The sequence below is a fragment of the Microplitis demolitor genome, chromosome 4 (genome assembly GCF_026212275.2).
Source record: "Microplitis demolitor isolate Queensland-Clemson2020A chromosome 4, iyMicDemo2.1a, whole genome shotgun sequence".
In the NCBI taxonomy this organism is placed as follows: Eukaryota; Metazoa; Arthropoda; class Insecta; order Hymenoptera; family Braconidae; genus Microplitis; species Microplitis demolitor.
The window spans coordinates 4,015,070-4,036,460 of record NC_068548.1 but is presented as its reverse complement, the minus strand read 5'-3'; the positions used below and the strand labels follow the sequence as shown (position 1 = coordinate 4,036,460).

The 21,391-nt window shown below is 26.5% G+C and overlaps 2 protein-coding genes across 2 annotated transcripts; one reads left to right on the top strand and one right to left on the bottom strand.

Moving 5' to 3' along the window:
- The first annotated feature begins 1,213 nt into the window (after window positions 1-1,213).
- On the top strand, window positions 1,214-8,021 carry LOC103574862 (slit homolog 2 protein). Its single transcript, XM_008554409.2, has 3 exons — window positions 1,214-3,251; window positions 4,226-5,022; window positions 6,283-8,021. Exons 1-3 carry the CDS (start codon window positions 1,806-1,808, stop codon window positions 7,076-7,078), a joined length of 3,039 nt encoding a protein of 1,012 aa, XP_008552631.1. The 5' UTR covers window positions 1,214-1,805; the 3' UTR covers window positions 7,079-8,021.
- Window positions 8,022-9,895: 1,874 nt separating this feature from the next.
- LOC103574904 (rhythmically expressed gene 5 protein) lies at window positions 9,896-14,974 on the bottom strand. Its single transcript, XM_008554467.3, has 4 exons — window positions 14,705-14,974; window positions 12,983-13,154; window positions 12,767-12,853; window positions 9,896-10,818 (listed from the first exon to the last, which is right to left on the bottom strand). Exons 1-4 carry the CDS (start codon window positions 14,819-14,821, stop codon window positions 10,388-10,390), a joined length of 807 nt encoding a protein of 268 aa, XP_008552689.2. The 5' UTR covers window positions 14,822-14,974; the 3' UTR covers window positions 9,896-10,387.
- Between the last annotated feature and the right edge of the window lie 6,417 nt (window positions 14,975-21,391).

Sequence of the window (21,391 nt, the reverse complement as noted above, 5' to 3'; positions counted from 1 at the left end):
TTAAGATCGATATAGATCAAGGGTAAGAAAAAGGCGAATTCTTGAAAATTTAAATTTTTATTATTGAAGAGATTTCGCGATCTTATAAAAAAAAATTTTCAATCTTTTAGATCTGAGACCTATTGATTGTACTATAGATCATAAATTTTTATAAATTAGATCTATGATAGTGTAATCGAATTTCGAAAGATCTATTTTTTTTTTGACAAAATTAATAAAAATTCTGAAAAAAAAAAAAAATAGTTTAGATCTGCATAGATCAAATTTTTTAATTAATTCAGATCTATGGTCTATAAGGATCGATGTAGATCGATGCAAAAAAAAAGTGAGTTGTCAAATTGTTAAAGTTCAAAATTTTGATTTTTATAGAAATTTCCGGGCCTTATCAAAAAAAATTTTTTAAATTGTTTAGATCTAAGATCTATTGCTAGCGATATAGTTCTTAAATTTAAAAAATCAGATCTACGATAATCTCATGCAATCTCGTAAGATCTAAATTAGTTTTTTTTCTTTTTTTTTTTTTTAAATAATTTTTTGCAAAAAATTGATATTTTTTCAGATTCAAATTTTCAAAAATCTTGTCACCGAATTTTTTTCAAATTCCAAATGTACGTAAAAAAAAATACATAATATTTTGCATTAACATGAAAAATTTCATTACCCAAATTTTTCACATTTTTTTTTTTACAAAATTACAATGAAAAATAATTCATACTCTCATTATTTTAAAAATAACTCCACATTATTTCAACATTACCTCAAAAATATCCATCAAATAATAACTAAAAAAAAAAAAACGCAATAAAATTGTCATCAAATTAAGGCGCAATTTCTCATACAATTTCAATAATACAACTTTTAATGACCCTCTTGTCCTTGTTTAATAAAAAAAAAAAAAAAAAAAATTACCAACGATTTATCTCGGCACCAACACCAACACAACCAACAACAACAAGAACAATAATTATCAAATCCCAGGTAAAAGTAAAGTGTGAAAAGTTGTTATGCCAAATATGCAGTATGGACTTAACTAAACTGCATCATTACTCTATATATCTATTACTATTACATATACATCTACATATGCGTTTAGTTACTAAAGATAGAATGACGCTCTCTGATGTAGGAGGAAATTTAACCTTGTCCTTACGGGTTTATATAATCTCGCGTGCTCACAAAAAGATCTCAGTCACTAGGTCGATACGTTTAATGTTTTAATTTACTTTTTGCTCTCTCATCCATCAATTAATTTATCCAATATCCATCTACAGGGTGTGTCATACTATTTTAAAAGTAATACCCTCTTTCATTTTATCATCAGTCACATTCTGTTGCAGTAAACTCGCGCTATTTCTTCTGAAAACAGTCAACTTTCCATTTCTTCGGATTATTTGAGTGTAAAAACAAAATAAAAAAAAACCCGCGAAAAGGTGAAATATTCAAATTTAAATTAGTGCCTTAAATAAATAAATATTCAAGTATGTACTTAAATAAGTCCATTAGTGGTGCAGTTTCGCGAAGGTAAACAAACGTCATATAAAACAAAGACCTTGATTGTACCTAATTCGGTGCAAGTGGTATTGCATAATAATAATAAGCTAGTACTGAAACCTTCATATAAAATCAACAAGCTTGTCTTTCATGTGCAGTTAACTTATTATAAACAATTTAATTAAATTAACATCGAGTGAGTTAATTAAACATATCATTTAGCTTCAAATGTTCATATTATATATTTACTACAAATTGATCAGTGAAGCGGGAAAGTGTTTGGTTACTAAAATAAATATCATCTAAATTCAAATATGATCTCAGTAATATACTTATCCTTGATATATTTTTTGGCATACTTAAATTTAGTTGATGGAAAATGTACATTGGCACCATTAGATACTGAACGTCATGTACGCCAACCAATAGCTTACGTTTGCATCCATGGTGACTTAAGAGATCTTGATGATGTACCAAACAACGTAGAATGGATTGAATTTACTGTTTCACATTTGCATTATATTCCACCAGATGCCTTCAAACGATTTACGGAATTGAAAAAGTTGACGTTTTACAATTGTGAGTTACGTGAAATAAATAAAGATGCGTTTCGTGGACTGAATAACTTAGAATGGCTGATAATGTCCAATACAAAGATGCATGTTGCCCGTGCGTCGATGTTCAAACATATAAGAAATTTGAAATTACTGACGTTAGATTCTGTCGGACTTAGTTATGTTGAACCAGAAGTATTTCAATTGTTGAGTCAAAAATTGGAGTCGCTTAATTTGAGAAACAATGATTTGGATTGTTTGCCAATTGATGTTTTGGCAGGGATGAGTAGACTCAAAACTATTCGTATTGATGACAATCCATGGCTCTGTGATTGTCGAAGTGCATTGGAAAATTTGTTGGAAAAACACAAAATTAAACATGAAGAAGTGTCCAATGATTTAAGGACTTATGGGCGACAGAAAAGATGGCAGAGTTCGGTATCATCATCATCATCATCATCATCATGGCAATACAATGAAACTTATTCAGAACGCAATAGTCATCGGGTTTATGATTGCATGGCTGTTATCAAATATCCCCCATTGCCTAATGTAGAGAAACACAATCAACAATTTGATAAAACTGATGATTTTTTTTATCAAAACAAAATTGAATGGCGAGAAGCTACAGCAACAAGTGTTTCATACTTAGACCGGCTACCAGATGAAATCGGATGGATTGAAATATTCGATGTCCATATTCCGAGATTGAAACGGTACACGTTCTTTAGATTCGGCAATAGTCTGAGAAGTATAATGTTGAAAAATTGTGGGGTCAAAACAATAGAACCCGAAGCATTCGCTGGATTACATAAACTTGAACGTTTAACAATTTCGGGTGCGCAATTAACGATTGTTGCTAATTACTGGTTCCAAGATCTCACGCGATTGACGGATCTTATTTTAGAACATGATTCGATTGAAACTTTTGAATTTGGGGCGTTTAACCATTTACGCAATTTAAGGCAATTAGATCTACGTTCTAATAAAATTAATTGTTTGCCATTAGAGAACCTTGAACATTTACGATTACTTCAACGTATTGAGGCTGGTGAAAATCCGTGGTACTGTTCTTGTAGGCATAATCTCGAAAGTTGGTTGATAAGGAACCGGATCGGTTATGAAATTAGCAACAGTCGTATCGCTGGAAGTGGTTGTATTGATGAAAATGATTCGACGGCAATCAGACGTCCGGTTATAGAAAATGTGAGTAAATTTAAAAGTTTGCTATTGTGTGTCATTATTTACAATTAAGGTCGTCGCTAATTTTTAAATGATCACTGATGACTCATGTTCGTTTAAAAATAAGCTTGACTTCTACAAGTTCATAATAAACGTTCATCACCGCACGATGATTAATTGGCTAATTTTTGTTACCATTTTAAGCCTTATTTCGATTCATCACATCCATAATTGGGCTACTGGTGTTGAGTTTTTTTCATAAATTTACAAATAAATAGAGAATGATAACCGATCTTAAAAGAAACTAAAAAATTCATTACAATAATTGATAATAATTTAGATTTTATGAATAATTTGAAAATATGAAAACCATGATTTATCAATAACTCAAAAACTTTAAAATGATTCGATTATTAATGAATTTCAAATGATTCCCTAATTAATGAATAACACGAATACTTTATTAGATTCGAATTTTGGATTGAATATTTTACGAGTATTCAAAATACCATTTTTAAAAATAAAATTTATTATAATGACTTTCATTTTCTTGAATATGTCCTTTTATAGATAATCGACTATTTAACTCATATAATTGTAATCGTATGAGATCATAAATCATAGCTACGTAGTAATTTAATTACTAGGGTGTGTCGACACAACGATCGTTTCGAACTGTTTTTTTTTATCAGCTGTTTTCATCCTCGCAGTCAAATAAAATAAGAAGCCTGTCAAAATTTGAGCCCTAAATAAAAAAAAATTTCACATTTAGTGATAGATAATTTTTTTTTTTATGACATTATATCATAAGTAGTGAACGTATTATAAAAGTATTGTCTTAGTGTAAATAGTAATTTACTATAAAATTGCTCTTAGTTTTTATTGGTTACATTCTAGCTTAATAAGCAGTTAGAAACGACACACCTCAATAATAGCGTAATTACTGAAAACTAATATTTATTAGATGAATAATTAAATCTAAATATTTTTTATTATAGAACTATTATAATTCATCATCAATCGGCCGAGTTCGTTGGAGTTGGGGGTATGAAGTTCACGCTCACAAACCAGTAGAGCGACCGACAACACCGGCAGTTCCTGTTATAATTGAAACAACATCATCACCAATTGCTAATTTAGGGGGTTGTCGTTCAGTGCAATCACAATACTATTATCACAACTCCCGTTATAATCATCTTAAAGGTTTAACGTACGTATGTACACAAGGAACACTAGTTGATCTACAGAAAATACCATCAAATATTGAAACGATAATAATGACAAATTATGTATTAAATAATTTACAATATGATTTTTTACGTAAATTCAATGGTTACTTACGTAGACTTGAAATACGTAATTGTGAAATTAATACAATACATAATGGTGCATTTGCAAGTTTATATAATCTAGAAAGTCTTATTATACGTGACAATAATATTGAAACTGTTAATTCTGATTGGTTTGGACGTGATATGAGAAATTTGCGTCATTTAGATTTATCGAAAAATAATATTGCACGTATTGATAATAGTGTATTTGATTGTTTACCGTTTTTGACAAGTCTTGACATATCAGATAATAGTATGAATTGCATTGGAGTTGAACAACTTGAAAAATTACGTCATTTACGGGAATTAAATGTCACGGGTAATCCATGGACTTGTTTATGTGCAACGCGACTACAACGTTTTATTGAAGATCGTTCTATTAATTGTCCAAATGGTTGTTTGGATTCAGTCTTACATAATAACGGCATGTCCACTTGGGGGGGATGTCACGTCGATCGGCCCAAGTAAGTCAAAATTATTCATATGAAATAACATATTTAACATTATAATTTAACTTATGATAACTTTCTTATTTATAATTAAGTCATAATCATAATTGCACCCATAAGAAGTACACGGGAAAAAAAAATTTTAGTAGATAAAGTTGAATGTCTAATAATGATAATATACTCAGTAATTAATGTTAATTAAAACGGTGATATACTGATTTTAATACGGAATAATTGATAATTATTGATGGAATGCTAAAATAGAGAGTTTATTTAACCCTTTCCTGGTTGACCTTGAGTCCCTACTCTCAATTTGAATCGTACATCTTCGTCTTAAGGGGTAACGGTAACCGATTTTCAAATCAATTTCATTCACGGACAAACACTAAAAACCTAAAATAAAAAGTCTTTAGCGTTTTTTAAAACCTTAACAAAGGGCTAGAAATTTCGTATTTTCAAAAATTCTGATTCGTCTCCGAGAAAAATTGTTTTAAAATTTTCATTTACTTTACGAGTGCAACAAAGATAGTCCCGATTATTTTTTTGAGTGTAAGAAAGAGGTTTGGTAGCGTAACCCCTTAAAGCGAAAGAGCGCTAGCCTGTTGAGAAGAGAAGGGGCAGAAAAAACAGTAGGAGGCGCATGCACATCGATTCATTTCGACACACGCTTTCAGGAAAGGGTTAATTAAAGTTTATGGGGTTACCATTCTTATCTATATGGGTGTCATTATTTTAACGTAAAAGTTACTGTAATATAATGGTAGTAATTGCTATGTCGTTATTATGGTAATCGTTCTCCTACTACTATGGTAGTTGTTACCATGTACTATGGTAACTATTACCAGAACATTTAGAGATTCTTGATATTATAATAATGGTTACTAATATCATACTAATTTAGTAACCATTACTACACTGTTATGGTAACCATTACCATAATATCATGGTAAGTTACTGTAATTCTATTGTAATGATTACCGTAGTACTATAGTAACTATTACCGTGAGTCACGACTAATCTTACGGTCCGTAACATTTGAAAAGTCTTCATACCATGTGAATCATTACTGCATTATTATGGTAACCATTATCATAATATCATAGTAAACGCTACCATGGATTTTTGGTAATCATTACCATTACATTTAGGAATTCCTCATATTCTAAGAATCATTGCTATAATATTCTAGTAGTGGTTACCGTACTAACATAGTAATCTTTACCATACTATTACTATAATTATTACAAAAATAAATATTCTATATTCTTGTTGCAGAACTTCAACTCCGCCACCTGTACTGATACCCTCATCAACAACAATTTATCCCGACATTCCAGTTCCTGAAATTTATACCAATGTAACTGGTACTTGTTCAACAACGCATGAACGCACCCACTACCGTTGTAGTAATGGTGATAAATTTATTATAAATAATATACCAAGTTATGTGCGATCAATTGAAATTTACGACAGCCATATTCCTTATCTAACAGCTGGTAGTTTCTCACGTTTTACTAATTTAACAGAATTAACAATCCGCGGATGTTCACTTACTGACATCGATCCACGTGCATTTCACGGTCTCCATAAACTTGAAAAATTAGTTATTACCGACAATCGGTTAACAGTAATACGTAATAGTTGGTTTCGTGATTGTAAATCACTTTATTGGTTAGATTTGAGTAAAAATAATTTGATGGAGATACAATCAGGCTCTTTTGATAATTTACACCAATTACAGTATCTCAATATTGAGGAAAATGAGTTTCAATGTATTTATACCGGTTACTTAACAGAACAGGATAAAAATTGGCGGCAGTTGCCAAGACTAAAGGTATTAGAATTCGGTAAAAATCCACTTAAATGGCGCTGTTATCAGGAATTACGTCAATTTCTTGAAGTACGGACTATTGGTTATACTTATTACAAGTGTCCGCATGACAGCAAAGCTTTAGTGAGAAGTTTATTAAATGAGGGTAAAGTTGACGGTACTAGAGCATCAAGCGCAGTACTTAGTAAGGGACTTAATTTTAGCTTCATAGTGGCCATTGTTCTATTTATTACTTATTAATTTAGGTATGTAGAATAATTTGAGATTTAATTGGACTAATATGTGTTCGGATAGTGTACCTGATAAGAAACTTAACGCTTAGGTAGTAATATTAGGTATTTGAACCCTAAATGCTACTTTAAAAATGTTTCAATAGGAAATTTAATTTATTTAGGCGACTCTTTAACTTATGGTACTTCACCACGTGTTTAAATTAAGTAAGTACCCTGGCGAATCCGAATTACAATAAATTACCGCACACTACTGTAAATTACCGTAAAATACGGCTTTTATACGGCAAATTTGCTGCATTTCACGGTAATTTACAATCGCCAGCAGTAATTTACGGAGAATTACGGCAAAATACGGAAATTCACTGTAACTTTCGGAATTTTTACCGTAAGCACCGTATACTTTTTTTATTTTTACAGTTTTTACAGAGCAATACTTTATTTTATAGTAATATGCCGCAATTTCACGGTACATTACCGCAGAATACTGCAATTTACCGTAAAGTTACGTAATTCTTCCGAACATCGTAAATTACTGTGATTCAGATCCGCCAGGGTAAGCCAATTTTAGCTACTTAATAATTAATTATAATTGCTCTCGTAAACAAATTTCAAGCCAAAATGATAAAATTTTCCCTCAGCTAAAAGTGGCCAATAAAAGGCCCAGGTAGTAAACACGAAACTGAAAACTATCTAGGCCGAAAACTTGATAATTTTCGTAATTCGATAATTTTATTAAAAAAGAAATACTATGGCCGAAAATAAGCCGACTCAATTTATCAGCCAATTTTCGGCCTTTTCTAAATAAAATTTGCGGCTTCGATATGATTTCAGCCAAATTGAGGCTTCTTTGAATAAAATTGTATGATTCTAGCGAAATATTTTTACTCGGGTGTTTTATTAGTAATTTATCTTTATTACTAATATTAAAAATAATGTATAATTTATTTATATAATGTGTATTATTAATTATCAATTTTTAACAGAAATACTTATTTAATATTAATTGTAATATATTGTTGTAATTAAAATTTTCATGTCAATAAATAACATGTGAAATATATTATTATATATTGTGCAACAAGTGCGGTAAGTTGTCAATTGTGCACGAGAGCGAAATTGAGCGCATATATAAAGAGAGTGCTCATTAGCTTTCGTGGGCAATCGACAACTTACCATCCGAGTTGTAGATTTCTTTTTTTAACACAGTCGAGTCGCGTTATGAGTCCGTTGATTTATACTTCTATTAAAGACGTTCCCCTGCTTAAAAAATCCCATAGATTCTTATAGCTGTATGTATAAGGCCCTATACTTAACTATAGCACTTCTCATAGAACTCATTCATTCTTATAAAATTTCTATAGGAATATATGAGGATCTATTGGATTCAATGCGATTTTTTAAACAGGGTCCCCCTCCGATTACTATAGTATATTTTAGTGCGCACTATTCTGTACGGTAAGTTGTCGTTTGCTGTTTGAGATGTTTTGCGTGCGATAATGTTATTTTAACACACGCATATCAATGCTTAAATAAAGTTTCGACAATGGTATGAAAAATAGTATATTGTATAACTAGTGCTGTAAGTTGTCGATTGCCCACGAGAGCGGTGTTGAGGGTATGAACGAAGTAAGTTTAGAAATGATTCAAAACAATTCAATTTTAATACTATATAGATGTACATTAATCATTGAATAAATCATTTTTTTAATCATCTTGATTCGTAAATTTTTTTTTAGAGCAATAATTTACGAAAGAAGACTGGTGACGTTTCACCATAAATATAAAATGATCAATGCTAATTATGTGCACTTTTTATGGAAAAAACTCCATGTATATTTGGAAAAAAAATTAAACTGAAATATTTATTATTTTTTTTTTTTTTATTACAAACATACTATGTACAATATTCAATAAACGTAAAGTTAAAATTTAAAATCGTAGATTTTACATTATTTACAGTAATTAATTTTCATCATTACATTTATTGTGGTGTATTTAAATTATATAAAAATTATCTAATAGCTAATAATACAAGCTGGTGTTTATATTTTATTTAATTAGTAAAAGCCGATAATTTCATTATTATTAATCGCATCAATATTTTTATATATTATTCAGCAAGTTTTAAATATTAATCAAAAATTTATGAAACAATTTTTTAGAAAACATGTAATTTTTTTTTTTTTTTTTTCAATTAAGTATCACAATAAAATATTAATTGATTTATTGTAAAACAAAACTTCCATACGATATAAATAATGTATTTAAATTTCAATAATTAAAAAAAAAATTTTAATTATAAATTTATAACCTTATCAATTAGCCTCAACACAAAATCACATTATTTAAATTAAATAATAATTACAATGATGAATATTTGGTGATAAATGATTATTTACAGTGAATCTTATAATTACGCGTATAAAAAAATTAATTGTAGCAATGATTAATTGAACTCTTAATTTAAACAATTTTCATCTTAAAAAAAGACAAAAAATTATCAATTGAATTTTTTATGTAATTCATGCCTAAAGTATACCCCAGCAAATGGCTAAAGTCAGCCTGTAAAATTTTATATTAAAATACAATTTTTTCTGGTTTGTCAAAAGTATGATTTAAAATATATGAAATCACTACTTTTTATATTACGTCATGAAATTTTAGTGAATTAGGCGGATTTGAATTAAGCTGTTTTACTAACATGACCAAAATCTCTAGACTACGCATGCGCATTGAATTAATCTGCGCGCGCATGCGCAGATCACTGTAACGTCAGCTGAGTTTTATAATCTTACCTATTTCTATTAATTGATACGACATATCATCAAAGTAGACGTTTTTTTTATTGAGTCAAATTTTGTTGGGTGAATAGTATTAAACGAATTATCCAACTCCATAAAGTATAAATATTTTTTAATAATTATAAAGTAAATTAGTTTTATAACCGACTGCATAACGCTGACTTTAGACATTTAATGGCGCTTTTCTTCGTGCGTTCATTACATAAATTATTGTATACATCTAGCGACATCTAGTATAGTACCGATCCCACTAGATGTATAGGATCCTATTAATTACTCAATCAAATTATAAATAATTAATTTGTTTTATGTAAAAAATATATATATATAATAAATAAATAAACGCAGCATTTTTTAAATGATTCTGATCATGGTCGTATGATGGAATTGATTTTTTAAAATTATTATCTGGCACTTTTATCATTTTGAAATTTACTATGATAGACCAATCGTCAATTTCGTTTTTTTTTTCGGATATTATTTAATGAAAAATATATTTATTTAAATTATGAATCTTAATAAAATCGATAGTTATTTTTTCTCAATAATTCGGGTTTTCGATTTATATTATTACTATTATAAAAAAACGGATTGCGATAATAATAATTGTGTGGAGTAGTTAAATATCGTACTCTAGAAACTGGAGATGCTGATGTGGGTAAAGAATTTATATTTGTATTGTATAATTTTTTGTTGTTATACGATGACAATCTATTATTATGAGATTGTAATTCAGATATTAATGGTACCCGATAATTTTGTAAGTCATCAAGATCTTCATCATGTGGCAATGGTCTTTTGTCATCACCTGGTACTGGACGACCGTCAGGTAATACGCGTATCACCATTGGTCCCACCAAATAAGGACCATTGTCTATTGGTCTTACGTAATCATTCATAACAGATGATTCTTCGCCTAGATCATTTGCATCATTGTCACTGGTTGCTGCAAACAGAAAAAAAATTTATTAATTCAATATTTTTTATGCAATAGAATTTTCAAGTTTATTTATATTACGTAAGAAATTAATATCATTAATATTGTACATATATATAATTTAATGCTTGATATTAAAAAAAAAATTTAGGCAACGGTAAATCTCTTCAAATTCTAATATAGTATCTCATATATTTTGTGGAGGTATTTTACACGGAAAAAAAATTCCACTAAAATTTTTGATGTTAATATCATAATCGTGGACTACATTTTTATTAGCATCAATTTTCAAATGTCTTATTTTAAAATTTACTATGTAGGTTACATTTTTTACTATTTAACGTTGTAATTTTAACAAAGACTTTTTGGATTTTAAATTAAGGTAAAAGCCCCTATACCCGTTCACTTTTCATCGGAGTGAGATTAAATCACTCAATATAAATTAATAAATAAAATGAAAAACCATATTTGTTTATTTATAGTTATTTTTTGAAGTTTCGAGTATTAGAATCAAATTTTAGTTTCAAGAATAATGTTGATAATTAATTATTATTAATTTTTTAAATAAGGTCCTTGAGTGTACCCATAGTCGCTCACTAAAAGTTGTCATGTACCATTACTCGATCAACACATGGCCCTATAGTCGCTCAAAGACAATATCAATAAAACTATGATAAGTTTATTAATTTGGAAAATAATTTATAAATTATACTACTTTATTCTTTCATAATATAAAATTTCATAAATTTTAAAAATGTATTTAATAAGATATGGTTATAACAATTCTTAAAAAATTTGACGTAGCCTAAATTTAATCTAACGAATGAACGTTAAAGTAAAAAATGCCCGGCCGAGCGGGATTTTGAAAACAGTCATTCAATTTAAATTTATAATCTATTATAAAAAAATTTGATACATCATATTTTAATATATTTATATTCACAAATAATTATTTATCAATAATAATATTTTTAGTTGTAATTTTTTTTTATAAAAATTATAAAAAAACGCCTTAAACAGCTAAAGTGAGCGACTAATGGTACTGAGCGGGTATAGGGGCTTTTACCTTATTTAAAAAATTACAGTATTAATATCGTAAAAAAAATAATACATTTTCTAATTTTTCATCCCGATAGTCCATTGTAAACCAATTACGATCATCACTTTCTTTACTCTATCGTAAAATCTTGTTATTTTCTGCAAGAGAAATTTACTAATCTCGATCCAAAATTAAAAACTCCACAAGTGTAATTGAATGCGTACTTAAAAAAAAATTATCATGTTCTTAAATTTCCATCATTAATTCAAACCCGCAATTACGACGCCTTCTTTCGACGTATATTTAATATCATACTGTTCATTACCAAAAAAAATTTTTGATCACAAAAAAATAGTAATGACGGTCAACCATAAAAGAACTAACTTTCACATAAATCTTTTCATGTTTTCTTTTATATCATTGAAATAATAAAAAGTGAATTTTTATAAGGTGCTAATGACTATTAATTATTTAAATTGATTATTTCTTTAAATTAATTAGCAAAAAAAAATAAATTTCATTTATTTCTTTCCGCAAAAATAATTTCGGTCAAGGTAAACGACATATTTAATATTTTTCCATTACTTCCTAATGATATAATAATACATCCCGTAAACCTTGACAATAAAATTGAATTTGTAATAAAAAAATCATTAAAAAAAAAAAGAAATTATTATTAATAAAATTTATTTAAAAAAAAAAATTAATTTTTATTAATGGATATATATATATATATATATATATATATATACGCTAGAGAAAATGTGAAAGCAACGATCTTGAAGAAAGAGTCAATGATTCTTTAAGAAAAGTGACCTCATTTATTCTCAATGTCTTTCATTATTATTATTTTTAAATATATACTAAAGTTAATAATAAATTAAAAGAATTAATTATTAATTATAATAAAATATTTACCTAAAGGATCAACTTCAGTATACGAATCAGTTGCATCAAATCGATCATTTGAATTAAATTGATTTTCTCCTACCAATGCGCGCCAAACTGAAATTTAAATTTTAATAATTAATTATTTAAAAAAAAAAATAAATAAAACAGTTAAGGAATTAAAGATCAATAATTTTTTTTTAATTAATGAAAAAGAGAGTTAGAAATTATCGGAAAAAAACATACTTTTATATACAGCATTCCGTTGATATGGATCAAGTTCATCTAATTGATTTTCATCCATACTTGCCAATTTTTGTAAACCAGAAACAAGATTATTTTTGGTACAATCGGGTTTCGGTGAACCGTCACAATAACTAGCGACTTCTTTGCTGAATAGTCGGTACAGATGACTCATCTGTAACAAAAATAAAGTAAGTAAAGAACAAATTAGCTTTTATTTTTAAATACCGGTTAACCGTTAGATTTATGGTTATAAATAGATATGTCGGTCAGTAGATCTACTTGTGATTCCTTCGTGAGTTGAATATATGTTTATAAAATATAATTTTTGTTTTTATTTTTTTTAATTGTTTAGTTATTTTATTATTGTATAATAAACAGACTATACATTTGATATATATATATATATATATATATATATATATATATATATATATATATATGTATAGTAAATTATTGTTTGTAAATTTTACTCACGTCCGGTGAAACTCGACAATGTGTAACAGGATAATTTAAACATGCATGTCACACGTCGTTGATGGCGCGTATCCGATTGCAATCGTATTTGATTTTTGTAAATATTTTATTATTGTTATTATTTTTTTTTACTCAATCAATGAAATTTTTTTATGTTTATTTTTAAAAAATACTAATGTAGAATAATAAAATTCAAATATTATGAAATAACCCGCGAAAAATGAATCATATATGACCAGATATAAAAATTTGCCATATATACTTGTTATATGCCTGTATATAGAGCATAGATAAAGTATATGGAGCATATGTGAATCATATAAAGAGCGTATAGGTCAAATTTCATATATACTTCATATTTGCAATTTGAAATTTATTTTAAAAATTCAACGTGTTCTCAATAATTAAATTACGACTGTAGTTACCCATACGAAAAAAATATATATGCGGACAAATTGCATATATAAAACAAATATGAGGCATATATACCTCATGTATGAAATTTGCCCGCATATATAAATTTGAAAATAAAATTTTAATTACTCTTAATATCCATGAAAATAAGATCATATATGATATATATAAAAATTAGCCATTTATAATCCTTATATATAGCACAAATTCATATGTGGACTATATATGGCATATATGGTTCATTTTTCCCACGAATTTATGTTAATAATATTGTTTTTATAATTAAAAGAAAAAAGTTCAATCGATCTATTTAAAAAACAATTGTTATTATCTTTAAGTAAATAAGGTACATTAAACTCAAAGATGAGTTTAGATATTGTTCTAGATTGTACAGAGAAAGTATAAAGAGAGACGTCATGAGAAATTAATAAAAAAACAATTCATCTTATCATTGTTTTTATTGTTTTTCATTTAAGAATTATAATTTTATAAACATTTTACATAAAAAAATTGAAAAAAAAAAATTCAGTCGTGATGTTAAAGAGTGTATTACAGAAAAAAAAGATACTTAGGTTCAAAATTGTTCTCTTTAGCTAAGAACATTTTTTAAAATCCTGAATAAGGGCCAAAATTTATCTAGCTTTTGAGCGGTTATTATTTTTTTCTGTATAAATTTTAAATATAAAAAATTTTAAAATTATAAACTTGGCCTCTGAAGAACTCAAAATTATTAAATATCTTCAGCGAAAAATTCAAAAACTAATTGGCCATTGTTCCCGCCTCAGTCTCTCAAGTATAAAAATTATAAATAAAATAAAAAAAATGCAAACTCACTTTTTCATTTTTTGATAAAAATTCCCACATAGGAATTGCCGATCCATTAATCGGATTATTTTGAATTATCAAAATAGTCACCAGGACCAAAATAATAATATTTTTACAATAATACATTTTGAAAACACAATAAATAATAAACACAGCAATTAATTCACTCACACAAATATAAGTAATTTCAAAAATTAATAATCAATATTCAATTGTTTAAATAATAATAATAATCATCATTTCATCATTACGACAGTTGGATACAAACTGAGCTGATGTTTGTTAGCAGCTTCGGTTTTATGTACCGATGACCCCTGTTAAGATCCATCTCCCCTCTTTTCCGTTTCATTTTATATATATACATGTATAAATGTTTTTTATATATTTTTTTTTAATTTTATTTAATCGACCTACCTCGCGTCTGACGTCGTGTTTACGCATTTAGAATCAAATAAAACTATCTTCCATTCCATTCGTTATTTTCTTACATATATTTGTGTATATCTCGGCCCGATATCATCGTATTTCTCTTGAGCTTCCTTCTTTTAATATATTGTGTAGTCAAACGTTGGATTGCGATCTCATACCATGTAAATCCGGTACAAATAAAAATTTCTTGGTCCTTGACGTCATTGGAATTATTTTAATTTTTTTTTTTTATTTTTATTTTTTGGGCTCACTATCCTCGTCATTGTGGCACCACGGTAGCAACTTAAATTCACATCAATTAATATATTTATCAAATATATCTTTATCTATTATGTTAATAAATTCAAATATATTTTTAATAATTAAATAATTTTTTTTTTTATTTATGAGTTTTATTTATTTATTTGTAAGGAATATAAATATATAAATGTCTGTTTTTTCAAAAATTTTTTTTAGTTAAAAAAAGTATCATTCGGTTTTTCCAAAAAGGATATTGACCTTTTTAATTAAATTCAGACTTTAAAAAAATTTATTATAAAAAATTTTTATATATTTTGCGATTATTGCTGGTTGGTCATTTTTATTGTGACCTTCATTGAATTAAAAAATAATTTACAAAATTTGTTTTGTTAATAAAATAAGTTGACGTTTTTTGTTTATTTGGAAAAAATTTGAAAAATTAAAAATTTTTTTTAGTTATTATAAATATATTTTTAAATATGACCTTGACAGACGACATTTGTAATCTTGTTCCGCATTCTCTTCGGCTCATTACACTTATGTACTTAAAAAAAAATTCTTATGATTAAATAAAATATGAATAATTAAAAAAAAAAAGAAAATGTCTTAACTAAATCTATGAGAGTTCAAAAAATCAGGAATGATTCGAAAAACTATGAGCAACTTGACTCAAGATGGCACTACATCAAACTGAGTGTATACTTTTTGTTTTTAATTAAAAAGTGGTATTATGGTTACTTAAGAATTTTTTTTGGTTCAAAAAAATTTTTTTTTGCTTCAAGAAAATTTCAATTTTCAATTCACAAAGAATTTCTTAGAGGGAGTAAACGTTTTTTTGCGTCGAAATTCTTTCTTTCTATGTAGGCTTTTAAATAACACTGACTTTGGGCGGGATCGAACTCGCGTCCCTTGAGTTTTGAGTCTTGTCTGCTGTCCACTAGGCTGACATAGTTCCGATGCATTGGATCACAAAATTTAAACTATACATTTACAATGAAAACAGTATAGACGTTTTCTATTCTCACTTCTTGAATTAAAAAAAATTTTTTCTGTCACAGTAGTGCTCTTGACTCAAGTAAATTCAAGTTTACTTTTTTCTGTGCATAGATCAACCCGGGGTTGAATGAGTCACGACCAGACTTTTAATCAAGTTACAAGTTGTAGAAAATATTGGCATAATTTCATCAGCTCGAAACGTGCCGGCAATTTATATATTTATATATAATCCGAATAGTCTTACTGTCACAAATATCACTTAGACGGTTAATACCCTATTAACTTTTTGAACTTACATGTTCTCAGTGGTCAAAACAATTTCTCGGTAAGCAAAAGGTCACGGTTCAATTCCACTTCACACTCTTTTCTATATAAAATTAAATTAAATTTTTTTTCAGTTCTCAAACCATTCCATTCATAATATATATATATATATATATATATATATATATATATATATATATATATATATACATATATATATATATATATATCATCAATTAATAATTATTTTTATTTTATGTGGGTGTTTTTATTTTTTCGAGGTCTTCTGCTTACATTTTTATAAGTAATTAATAAATACATACTTAATATTTTTTTATTCATGATAGTCCACTGAATTTTAACAATGAAAAAAAAAAAAAGAAAAAAAAAATAATAATAATATATAAATATTTTTATTATATTAATATTCATCTTATGACTCGGTATTTTTTTTTTAATATTCTTAATTTATCAAATGATTAATGAATCAATGATTACAATGAAAATTTTTTTTTAACATGAACCCATTATTTATTCACTTGATATTTAGGTCGTTAATAACTTCTTCTACAACTGGAGTTTTTTTATTGTTCTTCTTAATTTTTTTTATTCTTAAGGTTAAGGTCGTTAAATGATTAAGCTAAAAAACCAGTTCATTCTATGCATAAAATTTTAATAAAATGTATATTTTAAACGTTTGCTTTGATACGTTATGACTTATATATATATTTTTTTTTTTTCAATTTCTACTAATTCAATTTTCCTTAATCATAATTTTTTTTTATGAAAATATATTTTGAATGATTCCGGGTCGAAAAAATAATTTGAATTTGACTTAAGTTGAAATAAAAAAAAAATAAATTCAAATATTTGGTAAAAAAATTTTAAAAAAGCTCGAAATTTTTTAAATTTCATAATTTTTCCCGCTAAAAGAAGATCAAATTCTGATTGTGAAATGATCAGAATTTTTTAAGAATTTTCCGATAGTTCTCATAAGTATGAAAATTTGAACTTGTCTCAAATTTCAAAGTTCGACCGGTTTACTTTTTTTTTTTAACACGGAACAAAAAATTCAAAAAATTAAAAATTCAAAGAAATTCAAAAAATTAAAAAAAAATAATAGCATTTAAAAAATCATAGCAATAGTAAAACTTGTATAAATTATTAAAATTTATTTGAAATACATATTTATTTATCCATAAAATAAATGTGTCTATAAAACAGTAAATATTTTTTTTATGTTAATTGAAAATTTTTTATACATCTTTATTATTGTATTATTATACCATCAATTTCAAATTAATACTAATATAATTTTAATGATTATCGAATTGACTCATCATCGATTATTTAGTTATTGAATGCTAATATTTATATGTCCATGTATATGTATATGTATACATTTATATATATAAATATAAAATGAAAGCAGTAAATCACTATTTACGTCCTACTTACGTCAATTGATTAAAATTTAAATACTTGTAGATAAAGTTGATTGAATGGGTAATTTGAGAAAGACTGTAAATCTTTTTCGTCGCGTAATATATATGGATTTTTTTTCTTTCCATTCTCTAGGTATGCCTATTTTCGTTGTATTATTAATCGCAGTTGTCGATCAAATATCCAATGACGGGGAATCCCAAGTCGTAAAGTTAAGTCATTTTTATATTGAAAAATTTATTATTTTTATTTTAAATTTTCCCGCTTAAATTCAATTTCAATTTCATTCTTTTTTCAATACTTATTTATACATACATCGAAAAAAAATTGAATCAAGAAGAATTAACTTGAGTCAAGAAAATTTCCTTTTTATTCAAGAATATATTCTTCTAAAATTGATTTTCTTGATTCAAGAAAACATTTCTTTGATCAATAAATTTAAATTCTTGACCCAAGTATAATTTGTTTAAATTAAAAAGAAATATTTTTTCTCAGAGAACCTCAAAATTTTAACTGTATTACCAGCGAAGCAAAAGAGATAAGAACTCAGTTCAAAAATATCTGTCTCTTGGGTTCAAAATACCTGTAACCGGCTGTCAAAATCATGGAGAATATAGTAACTTCTATTCCGTTCTTATATAATTTATAGTTAAAATTTTATGATCCATTATCTTGGAACTATGTCAGCCTAGTGGTTAGCAGCCAAGACTTCTAACTCAAAGGAGGCGAGTTCGATTCCGTCCGAAGGCAATTTTTTGAAAACCTCAATTTTCTCGGATAAAATAAAAATCTCCGATCAAGACGAATTCTCTTGGCTCAAGAAAATCTTAAATTAGATTCCGAAAACGTCTGTCTTCCAAAACATTTTTTGGACTCAAAATAATTCTTTTTGTGTATAAATTCAAAATTATCCGCGTGTATACAAAAAATTTTTTTATTTACAAACTAAAATATTAACTATTAAAATTTTTTGTAAAATATATAGGTTGTAAACTTAGCCAATATGTGACATAAATTTATGAAAATAAGAAGACAATCAGTAAACTCTTATTACTGCGCTATGTAATTTCCAAATTTATTAACATGCATGCATTCATGATTTCATGTGAATAAATAATTAAAATAAACAAAACATTCGTCAATTTAATATCCATGGCTGAGACTATTTATAGTTTTGCAAATTTTAGCAACATAAACATCAAAACATGGAACACATTTTTACTACTTGACCATATAGAGAAGAGATGCTGCAACTGTAGCAAAAAAATGATAAATTTTTTTAGCAATTAAATAAAAAACTTAATAAATAAATAAAATAATAATAATTATTATAATAATACATGTTTTTTCAATGGGTAAATATGTACGCGATGTTTGTGTCGAATTTAATAGCCTCTAAACCCGCACAAGTCCAGACACCGGTTTTATTCTGAGCAATTAATTTAGTCAGGAATCTCGAAACGACCTTTCGAGGTCGGAGCTTTGGCGCCTGGTTATATAAAATGAATAAAAAAAAAATAAAAATAAAAAAAACCTAACGGATTACATTTATTTCTTTACTCCTACTAAACATTCCTTTGCTTCGTTTTATATTTGTTCATTTTTTTTAAGCTAAAAATATCTTATACACTTAGATGAGGAATTTCCTAACCACAAACTTTATTTTTAATTTTTTAAAAATTTTTATGTCATTTTTTTTTTTTATGTTTTTGGGAAATATGAAAATAAATTACGATTTTGCGGGAAATTTAAATGACACAATTTTCATACACTCTTACACTAGCATATTTTAAATATATATAAATTATTAGTTAATTATATTATATGCAATATCCGTTAATTATTGCGTCTATTTTAAATTATAATTATTTTTTTATTAATTTGATTTTTTTTTTTAACAAAAAGGATAAAGATGTGATGTTTTATTGAATAATAAAATTAACGGATGTATGAGATTCAAATTATACAAGTGTAATTAACAATCGGGAAAAGGAAGCTCTTTTGTTATTGTAAATAGTTGGTGATATTGAATAAAATTTTTTTTTTTTTCGTTTTGTTTTTTTATGCAAATTTTTTTTTTTAAATATTCAAATGTATGAAATTTATTATGACCAAAAATTATTCTAATCTCAGACAAAATTTACAAAAAAAATATTTTCCATAATTTTCAAGAAAGTTTTTATTAATTTACTATTTTTTTTTTTTTTCAAATAAATGATTAATTGAAATTTTTTTGCAAGTGAAAATTAACTTATTTTCAAAAAAATTTTTTACAATTTTCGGCGGAAAAATTTGTATTTAAATTTAGTAGCGATAATTTTCAAATTGATTTAGTGAAATTCAAAAATTGGAGAATTGACAATAATTGACGTATAAAAAAATTAATTAAATTTTAGCACCAAATAGTTATACTTCCGGTAGACAAATCAGAACGGTCACAAGGGAATCAAATTGTAGGACCTCAAGGTCTCTGATCAGTCTTTGAGATTAAAGTAATTAATAATCAAACTTGAAAATTTCTAAGATTTATTATTTTATCTTTTTTGTATTAATTAGTATCCATTTTTATTATAAATTTGAATTTTGTCATCAAAAAATATCTGTGATAAAAAAAGGGTAAAACTGACTTATTGCATAAAAATGGATATAACTTTTTGAATTTTCAACATTTTATATCAAATTATCTAGCAAATTGTCGGTAATAAATTCACTTTATCGTAAAATCAATGAAAAAGTCTGACTTTTCAAAAAATTTATTTATTTTTGCAAATAAAGGTCGAAAATTTCCATTGAAAATTTGAAAGTCATCCAAAAAAAGTATAATTGGTTTTTTGCAAATATCTTTGTAAATATCGAATTTTTTAAAAAATTGTAAGATACGTTTTTTGTAGAGCTTCAAATGTTTTACAAAAAAGATTTCTTATACTTTTTTCAAAAACTTGATATTCTTTGAGATATTTGGAGTTTAATCTTCAAAGACCCGGATATAAAAATTTGGTGTTAAAAGTTACCGGGTCCTTATGGAGCCAAAACGACTATTGAGGGTCAAGGTTAATTAGACTAATAATTTTCGTTATTTAAGCAATAGTAGAACCGAAATTTCATGCCTATTAAAAAAAATTAAATTATTGTCAGAAAAATAAATTTACTTAAAAAAATACCGCTGACAAAAAATGAATAATCAAATTTTTTTATTTGCTCTGAGCATAGAAAAAAATGATATACCATGAATTTTATAGAAAAATAATAAACCACAGAAAAATAATAAAATATTTGTATATATTATAATAAAAATTTGTTACAAATAAATTTATTGCTCTCTTA